Source organism: Larimichthys crocea, unplaced genomic scaffold (assembly GCF_000972845.2).
Source record: "Larimichthys crocea isolate SSNF unplaced genomic scaffold, L_crocea_2.0 scaffold434, whole genome shotgun sequence".
NCBI lineage: Eukaryota > Metazoa > Chordata > Actinopteri > Sciaenidae > Larimichthys > Larimichthys crocea.
Window position 1 is genome coordinate 249,994 of NW_020855649.1, and position 11,528 is coordinate 261,521.

General features: G+C 41.9%; 1 protein-coding gene across 1 annotated transcript; it reads left to right on the forward strand.

Moving 5' to 3' along the window:
- The first annotated feature begins 2,449 nt into the window (after positions 1-2,449).
- On the forward strand, positions 2,450-5,216 carry LOC113745088 (patatin-like phospholipase domain-containing protein 2). The gene is made up of 4 exons (XM_027276545.1): positions 2,450-2,767; positions 3,487-3,719; positions 3,796-3,861; positions 5,143-5,216. Exons 1-4 carry the CDS (start codon positions 2,581-2,583, stop codon positions 5,194-5,196), a joined length of 540 nt encoding a protein of 179 aa, XP_027132346.1. The 5' UTR covers positions 2,450-2,580; the 3' UTR covers positions 5,197-5,216.
- The last annotated feature ends 6,312 nt before the right edge of the window (positions 5,217-11,528 follow it).

Genomic DNA, 11,528 nt, shown 5'->3' on the forward strand with positions numbered 1-11,528 from the left:
TATATATCTCTCTATATTTCTCTATATCTCACTCTCTATATATATATATATCTATATCTCTATATCTCTCCATATCTCTCCATATCTCTCCATCTGTGGACATGTCTCATTAATGCATGTTACTAACCAAACTTCCCCGGAGTTTCTGTGCTCTGTCGTCCAGCAGGTTCTCGTGGATCGTGGCTGCTGCTGTGATCCTGCATGACGCCTACTACATATATTATTACTGTCATTATTACTACCATATCTATTACTGTAATCATTTTCATCATTCATTATAATTCATTGTCATTTTATCAGTCATTGTACAATATGTTTGTGTTGATTTGTCCTGTACACGTGACATCCATTGCACGTCTGTCCGTCCTGGGAGAGGGATCCCTCCTCTGTGGCTCTTCCTGAGGTTTCTTCCACATTTTTTTCCCTGTTAAAAGGGTTTTTGTGGGCAAGTTTTTCCTCACTCGAATCGAGGGTCTAAGGACAGAGGGTGTCACTCCCTGTACAGATTGTAAAGCCCTCTGAGGCAAATGTACTTTGTGACTTTGGGCTATACAAATAAAATTGATTTGATTTGATTTGATTTGATTTGATTTGTAAAGGGTCTCCTGTCCAGATGCTGGACATACCCTTCACCTGTCCAGTGCTTTTGGTTTTGGACTGACCACATGTTTTGCACTGGTAGAGACTGGTAGTCCTCTTTGAAGTGCAGATTTTTTGGTGGCTCCCCTCTTGCAACCTGCTCCTGGTCTTCAAGCACTGCCTTTTACTGCTCTGATGGCTGATACTGATGGCGGTGTAGTGTACTGATGATATGGAGGCGGTGGTGGCTCTGAAGACCAGCCAGGCACCGGGGCTGATGGGAGGTGACTTAGCTGGTAAGAGGATGAGGCAGGAGATGGGGTTGGTGGTGGGTAACTACTGGTATGAAGACCAGGCAGGAGATGGGCCTGGTGGTAGCCGACTATAAGGACCAGGGAGAAGTCCTGGTGGTAGATGACTCTGCTCATATGATGACCAGGCTGGAGATGGTGGCAGACAACTGCTGGTATGAAGTCCTTGGGGCGGCCGTGGTTCAGTGTAGAATGGGTCATCCCATAACCCAAAGGTTGGCGTTGACTTAGTTGCATGGGTGTATCACTACCTGTTAGTATCAAGTCTCTATGCAGCCTGGCCTTCGGTCATGAGTAGTCTGTGGTGGAGAAAGACAATGTAATAAATATTATACGAAAGGCAGTTGACAGAGGCAATTAATTCATTATGGTATACAGCATAACCCCACTTCAAAATTTGACCATAACAGTTTGCTTGTCTGAATATCTTACTAAAGATCTGTGAGGACATATAGAAAATCATGATTTCTTAACTGTAACATGTAATTAACAACAACAAACAATTATGATATGTGTGAGTTATGTAGTTTAATGTGTATAGAACTGTCAGGACCAGCCCTTTAGTGGCCCTAAGCACACACAGCTAATAACTTAGTGAACACACACACACACACACACACACACACACACACACACACACACAAACACACACACATAATAGAGATGGACAAATTAATCAACATAAAATCTCTGACTTTCTTTGAGGTTTGACCAACAGCTACAAACAATAACACTGTGAGAAAGGTAATGGGAGAAAAAGAGTCCTTAGCTGAACTATTTTGTATATTTTAATCTGTTACCGTGGAGAGAGTTTGCAGGATTTGGTGACGAGAGGTATATTTTTGATATGGAGGGGCTGGGTTCATGTGTTTATTGGCAGACTGCTGATTAGATTTCTGGGTTTGCTCCGGAGCAGACCTTCCTACAGCGGTAGATGAAGTACAGTACGAACAGAAAACTACAGGAACATATTTCAGTTTTTCAGAAAAAACGGAAAAACAGAACCCCTAAATAGTCAGAATTGGAACACATTTATAAATGACATGTTGGCTTACCAGGGTATATTTATACAACATATTTATACATTTCATAATGTAATATTTATCAACATACACTGATATTTTATTATTAGGATGCACTATTCTCAGCACATGTGGTCCTACATAATTACACAAAAACAATTTAATAATGAGACGATGGAAGATCTAACAGGTCACTATGTAAATGCAAAGAATTGTTGTTTTCATATATTTAGTTCCTTCATAAATTGTTTTTCAGATCTCCTCATTTTTCTCCCTGTATGGTGATGTAACATGTGTATAGCTGGGAGGCACAGATGGAGAAATCCCACTGATTGTTCCTGTTTTCCCTCTTTTGGCCCTCCCAAGACACATTATGAAAACAGGTATCACATGTCATGGAGCTGGTCCACATGTACACAGTATGTGAAGAGACTCCAGCCTGTTTTCTATTTTTGAAACATGTGACAGTCTTAGTAAGTTGCGCAAACTCATGTAATATAATAGCCAACTGAAGAACTGCCCCTTTTCCCACTGAAAGTAGTGTAGATAAGATAGTGGTTTACATGTTAGTGAAGGGGATCCAAGTGTACTTGATGAACTATGATAGGTGATTACAAACATTACTACATTGGTAATGTGGTTTTGAGTTCAGGGAAATCTCAGAGAAGATGTTTAACTGGGACGAAGAGTGGAACATTTCATTTGCAGGCTGTGGATTTAGGAGTATTTATTACCTGGGAGCATTGAGTTGTATCCTCCAGCAGGCTCCACAGCTGGTTCATGGAGCCTCTAAGATCTGTGGAGCTTCATCTGGTTGTCTCGTGGCAGCGGCTCTGACTGTTGGGATTCCCATTGGTGAGTTTACTGTACAATGTACAATTGTGGTTTGATTTTCACTGTGTGTGTGTTGTATATTTAGAAGAGATTTATCAATAAAGTTTTGAGGAGATACACTTTATCTATCTATTCATTCCAACTTTATAAGCAACAGTGCATATATGTCTAAAGTAAACACAATCTGACCCAAACTTTACAAGAAAATACATTTAATGTGATGAAATCTGGAATTTTCCTCATTTTTAAGTTGTTTTTTTTCATACAGCACTTTTCTGACACATTTACTACAAGTTTTTATTTTCTTTCCGTAGTAATTGTTTGTCCATTCAGGAAGGTCATGGATATGTTATCACAGAGCAACTGCTGTTATTGATAGTTGGAGTAAACACTGTATGTAGCAGGTGAACTGACACAGTTCATACAATAGTGAGAGCAAATTCCAGACCAGAGGTCACTTGAAGTTTAAAGCCAAGTGAGGCAGAATGAGAAAATGCACCTCTCACTCACTGTACAACAGTAACATAGCAATAAACACCATAATATATTTATCATGTTGGTTATGCAATAACCCTAAATCCATTGATAAAAGAATGACTTACAGCAATAAGGCATAAACAAGGAAATTACACTGAGATAAGAAAACTCTTACTGAGTTACTGATTGCCTACAATACCCAAAATGCATATCACTCAAATTAGCTGTAGCTGAATTTCATGTTTATACCTTTTCGTCTTCAGAACAGTTCTGTATTGATGTACTGACCATAGCCAAAGAGGCCAGGAAACACACTCTGGGAGTTTTCCACCCGACCTTCAGTCTGCTGCGGACAGTGCGGGAGTCTCTGCTAGAGAAGCTTCCAGCAGATGCCCACCTTCGGGCCTCTGGAAGGCTCTGTGTGTCCCTCACCAGACTGCCTGACAGGACGAATGTTTTGGTGTCAAAGTTTGACAGCAGGGAGGAGCTGATTCAGGTAGAAAGGAGCAGACAGAGGTACTGAAATGTTCTGCTGCCTGGTAGTGTTTCAATGCCACTCTGTGCCTTTGCAGGTTCTCATGTGCAGCTGTTTTTTCCCCGTTTACTGTGGTTTCATCCCACCTTCATACCGTGGAGTGGTGAGTAGATATCCTGCACATTTTCTAAGGTTTTGTAAAAGGATTAGAAGGAAATGGTTATCTAATATGGGTTTACTGTGTTCTTTACTTTAGAGCCATTATGAGACACTTTTAATTCTATAAAACTGGCTAAATAAAAAAAAAATCATAGAAACATCATAAACATAAGGATTTCTGGCACAACTTTGGCTACTTCATGACACATGGATAAGGTAAAAAAAAAATCTGAATGGGAACTCCTGCAACACTATAAAGAACAACTCGATTGTGAAACCAGTGCCTTTTGATTTGTGGCTTTTTGGCGTCTCCCTTCTTGAACAGCCATGTTTTAATATGTACTGTAGCTCTAGATAGATTTTGCGTGTTTTGTTGCCACTATAGTTTTCCCTTCATATTTGGATTGGGAAGGTGAGTGGAGGAGGTTGCAATACACATCTACACCACTAGATGTCACTAGGTTTCTAGACACTGCTCATTTAAGTAAAAAGGAAAACATCCTAGCCAATCCTAGCCGATGTCACTCTGGGTGCTCTTTTTGAAGGTGCCATTCTGAATCTCTTTATTCAACAGTTGTACAATGAAAGAAGCTACATACAAGAGCAGAAGTACCAGTTTCCACACAGACAAGACAATTATTAAGCAAATTAATCAATTATATTGACGTGCATAAGTTACTGAAGCTGGATTCTTTATACCAATTTTCTGGGGACAAAACTGATACAAACTGTGATTTTTGCTTCCCGCAGATAACAATATGATCTAGTGTCAGTGTCAACCTTAGGTACAGCTCCATGGCAACTCCATTTTTAGCCGCTACTGATTTATAACTAATTTTGTTGATTGTTTAAATGTGTGACCCGGAGAAACTGATGCCGAAACTTTGCAAACTTTAACTGAAAATGCATTTATTGCAAACTGCAAATTTCAATGAGCTTTCCAAAAAAAAGAGTCCTTTTAAACAAAACAACACACATCCTCCAAGGACGCAGTCAAAAACAGATTGCCCCCAAAATTAGACGCACCTGTCATTAATGACCTGAACTAAATATCTTATGGTTGTAGTGTTCAGGAGGGATAATCCCGAAAATACAAAAGAATATATCGTTCCACAATGGTTTACTTAAATGCGTGAGTGGCTTTTCCAAGGAACTGGCAGTTTTGGCACTCCTGTGTTGACTTCACTTCACAGTCATAGTTACCATTACCAGATCGTAAGCGTTAACGTAGCCGCTATGATAAGAGCTAGTTGATTTTCAAACTGTCCTTTATTATCTCCTTTAGCATACGATACACTGGATTCAAGTCCAGAGCGCGACCATTACACCATGGAATTGATTTGAACTGATTGTCAAAATACAGCAAATGAAATCTCAATATTCAAGAAGACTGATCAAAATCACCTGATCTCAGTTCATCTCTGTACGACCACTGGATCACATTGTGCACATCTAACGCTGACTTCACCGACAATGTGTGTGTGGACTTCCATTTTCCTCCCTCAAAGGTTTTCATAAAAATCTCAAAACAATTTGTGTAAAACATGTATTTACCATTATAATAACTGTTAACTTTCACGTTATTTAAACTGTTTATTTCACTTAATTAACCTACTTTATACTGTGTTTATTAGCACTATCATGTGGTTAGGCAATAAGTGTAGCCTATATGTGTTTATGCATAATTGTTATTGTTTTAGTTGCTCCATTTTTAGCCGCTACTGGTTTATAACTAATTTTGTTGATTGTTTAGATGTGTGACCCGGAGAAACTGATGCCAAAACTTTGCAAACTTTAACTGAAAATGCATTTATTGCAAACTGCAAATTTCAATAAGCTTTCCAAAAAAAAAGAGTCCTTTTAAACAAACCAACACACATCCTCCAAGGACGCAGTCAAAAACAGATTGCCTCCAAAATTAGACGCACCTGTCATTAATGACCTGAACTAAATATCTTATGGTCGGCCTCGGCCTTTACCATACCACCTCCTAGTGTTCAGGAGGGATAATCCCGGAAATACAAAAGAATATATCGTTCCTACAATTGGTTTATTAAATGCGTGAGTGGCGTGAGTTTACCATTTACCATGATCCGTAAGTGTTAACGTAGCCGCTATGATAAGAGCTATTTAAATTTTCAAACTGTTCCTTTATTATCTCCTTTAGCATACGATACACTGGACTATCCTTTACGAAAGGAAAGGAGATAATTTTGTCCCACAAATCCTTGCAGCAGCAACAAAAAATCGACACACCGCTCAGTCATTCACAACCAGACATAAATAAGAAAACATTTATTTATTTACTTTCCATTATCACCCCAAAGGTTTTAAGGATAATCCTCCAAGGATTTATTGAGGACACCACAGTGGGAATATACATTTCCAAACCATCGGGATTGTCCTTGAGGGCCAGATTAACATTGCATTAGCTGCTGCCATGTTATTTGGCCTAATGTACGCCTTAAACCTGAACTACCCTCCTGAACTCAGGTACACCTGTGAAGTGCTTCAGAAGTTTCTCATGGAGATGGAAGGCAACACTCTCTCCAAGAAAATGCAGGTCCTTTAAAAACAGACTTTATCAGTGAACTGTCAATTACCATCACTGGATTTTCTTTTCTCTTAGAAAGATGCTTTGCTTGATAACACTTGAAATATTGCACCTCCCGCTTCCATGTAAGAGACATTTTTCATCCAGTGATGTGATGGAAAGTATGTAAGAACTTTCTGCACCACATACATACTTTGCATTTAAAGGTTATATATGCAACATTCAGCCCCACCATATGTCAGCAAACAAGTAGGTACTTCAGTTTTTGTTTTTTTTGTTTTTTTTGTTTTTTTTGTTGTTGTCATAAAGCAGATGTTGTTGTTTTTTTACATTAGGTTATGGATGTTTTTACACTTACACTTTGATATATGTTAGAAATGTATTTAAAAGGTCCCTTTTTTCAAAATTTGTGTATATATGCCCAGTACGCTTAAAGAATTAATAAATAACACTTATATGCAACCTTAACATGCACACTCAGTGTACTTGTTTTATTGTTTTATTTGGATCCCCATTAGCTGCAGCAGAACTGCAGCTATTCTTCCTGGGGTACTTGGCAAGTGGTTAAATCGACATACAGAGTTACAGTAAGATGGACTGCTCTGATTTTACTCTCTAGTACTTGTAGGTTCTGCACTCATCATCCTACTACAGTGAACCTGAAAGAGCAAGAGAAACACAAACACACATAGAAACTAGTGCTCATTGGGCCTCTATTATTCCTGACAAAATATACTTTGTTCAGCTGTAATTGTTTGTAATATTGGTTGAGAGGATGTTTATGTATGTGTTTTTCCTCCCTTATTTGTAATACTTGATGCAGTATGGTGACATAAGTGGACAGTAGAAAATTCTTCTGTCTTGGCTTTTTCTTTTACAAACTTTTAAAAGTTTAAGTTATTAAAGGGACTTTTTGACAGGAAGGAACAGCCAAAACCTGCACAAATATTGTACAATGTTGTTACAGCAAATATAGATTTTGTGATGAGTGAAGAAATGTGTTCTTTTGTATTTTGTTTACTTGCTTTCTAAAACTCTAGGTAAAAGATTAGGCTGGATCAGTGTAAATGTAATGTAATATGGATCTATAAAGTATGTTATGTGAAGTTTTATAACTCAGTAGTGTTAGATTAACTTAAGGAAGTTAAAAAAAGTCATGTTGGTTTAACAGAAAATATTTAGATATCATTAACATTAAAGAAAAGCATTAAATTAGAATTTTAAAAATCATGTTAGTTTAATAGAAATAAAAATTAATTTATTTGTGCATCCTACGGGGGGGGGGGGGGGGGGGGGTTCGCCGTCCTGCTTGGCTGGAGTGCGAACCCCGCACGTGTGTCTGTCTTGCGTCCCTATTCTAAGGGCTCCTGTACACCAGGCGTGTAGCTCAGGTGGTATACACAGTGTGTGGGTTCGGGGTGTTTTTCGCGCATTCCACCGTCTGCGCCTAGGAGTCCCCCTTACGTCGCGGAGTCGGTATACGCCCCCTGCGTCGGTCTCCCCGCCACCTGCCCTCGCCCCCTGCCTCAACACTGTTACAGCGCGCCGCTCTGCCGCTGCTTGGGCCCTTCCCCTTCACTCTGTGCTCTTATGTGCGCCAACCGTTAGGGTTTTGGTGTTGGTTTTTTTTCCTTATCCTGCCCCCCTCTTTGTTCCCGTTGTCCGGTACCCGCGGGCCCCCGGGCCACTTTTCCTTTCCCCGGTTACCGCGCACGACCCGTGCCCCTTCAGTGTTCCCCCCGGTGCGAGCCAAGTAAAAGGCTGCAAGGATGTTCTGTGCGGTCAACGTGAACTTATCGCGACTGGGAACAATCACTGTTTGGTGAAATCTGTGGATTGTGTTGGATGTGTGACCGGAACCATGAGGTTTCACAGATATAGGAAATCAGTATCGAATATCTCTATATCTATAGGCTATGATCTATTCTCCTCTCTCATTATGAAGAAGTACCTCCACGTGCATCGAGCGGGCCAGATATACTTGCATGGCGGGCCAGTTTTTGGGCCCCGGGCCGCAGAATGCCAACCCCTTGGCCGATGGGGTATGCTTGACCGGAGGAGTGGGTGTTCTTGTTGGGCCAGTGCCCAAAGCCAAAACACAACGGGAGCGGTCAGACAGGGGCAGTTAAACAGTGTGGACGCCTCCCAGCTAAATGTGGTCGAAGGGACACAGATATCATTGCCAAACTGACCCGCTAAGCGAAGTTCAGCAAGCCTTTAGCTTTAGCCACAGTAGTTAACGTGGTGCTACGAGAGCTATATGAAACTATTGTTGTGTTGGGTCTCAATCCCAGCACGAGGTTTTGGGCAGGAGGCGCCTCTGCCGCTTGGGTCCAGAACCCTCCCGGGGCCGGGAGGACAACGAAAGGCGGATTCCAAGACCGACGCCCCGTCTGACCCAGCCATCCCACACGGAGCCCATCGCCGGTAGACGCATCCCCACACGCGCCCTCTCCCCCCACCAGGGGTGGTGGGTGGTGGTTGTTAGACGCCCACCCAGCTCGAGCGGGGCCCTCTGGAGAGCAATGAAGTGTATTTCTCAAACCTCTTCCCGATTCCCAGATGAGGAGGGAGGCGGCCGGGTCATGGCCTCCTCTCCCGCACATATGCCCCGGCTTCGACCCACCCACACCGCCACATGCTGCAAGACCCAGCCAGCGCAATGTGGGGCTACCTGGTTGATCCTGCCAGTACTGATGCTTGTCTCAAAGATTTAAGCCATGCAAGTCTAAGACAACACGCCCGGGATAACAGTAAACTGGTGAAGGCTCATAAATCAGTTAGGGTTCGTTTGATCGCTCCACCTGGGATAAACTGTGGCAATTCTAAGCTAACATCCAACGAGCGTGACCTCCAGGGATGCAGAAGGGGGAACCCCTTTTTGCCTCGATCTGGGATGTCGGGAGGTATTGGCTCCAAAAACTGTAACTGGCACGCACTTGTATCCTCTCCCGTCATTGGCACGCTCGCGCTTGACGACCTAGCAACAGTAACTTAGGGGAGGCGGGGCTTGGGCAAAGGTCAATTGATCACATACATGGCACAGTAACGAAGAAGGAAAAAATGGGCAGGGCCACAGGAATTTTGTGCTTTGATCACATGAAGCACCAGAAATTTATGACTCACAAGTCCCGTAAAGAGTGAAGTGTTCAGAATGCAGTCGCATTACGTCACGGAAGAACTTTCCTACACGTGGAATATATATCATTGTGAGAAACGGACGATAGACAGCTACACCATGTTTTCCAAAACGGCTTATGCCAGCTGCAGCCCCTACAACTGGAGTAATATGCAATTTTCCAGTGTTCTTGTCAGGGGGGACCAAATGGGAGCCCTGCTAACATTTGGGAAGAAGATGAAATCCCAAATCCAAAGAAGCAGAAGAGAAGGAATCGGTTCAGGAAAGAAAAGGAAGAAATCTCTGGAAACCTGGAACATGAGACCACTGAAAACAAACTCTCTGGGATCAGGATTTCAATATTTAACCAATGAACTGTAAGAGAGGGGATGTCAGGAAAGCGACACGTAGATCTGTACCGGAACAAGAAATTCTCAAAATCAAACTGAACACTCGGAATAGCAAGCTTTTTCCGAAAGTACAAGACCTGCGAGCAAGCAAGCATGCATGATTCGGTGGTAAATGAAACCAAACAGAACGGAACCCGCACCAGGGAATACATATCCTCTGCAGTTAATCGATGACTCAATCAGAACATCTATGTACAGGAAAATAGGAAATGGACACAATGCCAAAGAAGAAAATGACTGACAAGCTTGAGAAAAAATTGAGAGATTGGTAAAAAAAGTAGCGGTGCCAACAGGAATTAAAGAATTGAAAACCGAACGCCAAAGAACAAAAGACGACATCCCTCTGACAAGACCTATGGGACCATGGACCTCGAGCAAAATTGGAATCAGAGAGTGCTAAGAACAGACGCTCTGTAGAAGGTTTTGAGCTTTAAACCAGAAACTTGGTTCGAGAGAAAGAACTCAAAAACAGCTTCTCTGCCAAATTAGAAGAATGAAGAAAAGAAGGAAACATGGATATCAACAACAGAAAAACAAAGATTGTTCACCCCCTTTGGAAAAACGTGAGATGATGGAAAGGAATCGCCAAAAAGATATCAGAGGCTGGATCTCTTATATAGTATAATCAGAAACAAGACATAGACCCAGAGGTGTTGAAAAGAACAGGTGTCTGGAGAGACATGGATTATGGAACGCCTGAAGATTATACTCCATGATCAGACCTCAAAAAATAATGAAGTTGGGCTTCAGCTCCAGTACTTGAAAAAGAATCTTATGGCATCCTCACGCAGAGCTGGAAACAGCTAAGGACCAAAGTGCCCTTCAATCAGTGTTTCACAGAATCCGGAACCAGTGGGATGAAGGGTCCAGCTGTGGATTCAAAGAATCCTGAAACGCGTGATGAAGACCCTGTGTTTTCCTCAAGTACACAGATAATGTGTAGTGACAACAAGGAAGCCTTCTTTGTGGAAAAAAACTTGCACGTTTCTCTGTTTGCGAAAGAAAAAATAGCAAAGAAATGTGCAGCACCAAGCAATTTCCCCTTGTTTTCACACGCCTGGAACCCTGCAGAGTCTCTTCCCTCAGTTTTTCACATGACATCAGTGGTTGAGACTGGCCGGGTTTTAGCACATAGCCCTGAACCGTGGTTAAAGACTCCCCCCCTTCTGAGGACACAGATGCCTGAAGGCTGGGGCTGAAGCTGTGACAGATGCTTCAGTGAAATGAGGACGCCTTCTTTATGGAAACAAACTCGCCACTTTTTGGTATTTTTTTCTCCGGTTTGAGAAATAAGAGAAGCAAAGTAATGTGCAGCAGCCAGTCCCCACCAGTTTTTCACAGGCCCAACAACTGAAGTGAAGTGAGAATGATAAGCTGTCCTCCCATTCTGTGGGGTTTTCCCCCGAGTGCTTCGGGTTTTTCCCACACAGTTCCAGAGACAAATAAAAATAAAAAATAAAAAATAAAAAAAACGAGTCATCCTGTGTTTTAAGAACCCCGAACTTGTAACATCACCAATCCTCCAGCAAGAGTGTAAAAGAAGACAGGCAACATGACTCCACTCAAAACTAACACCTTGAGTGGACTTC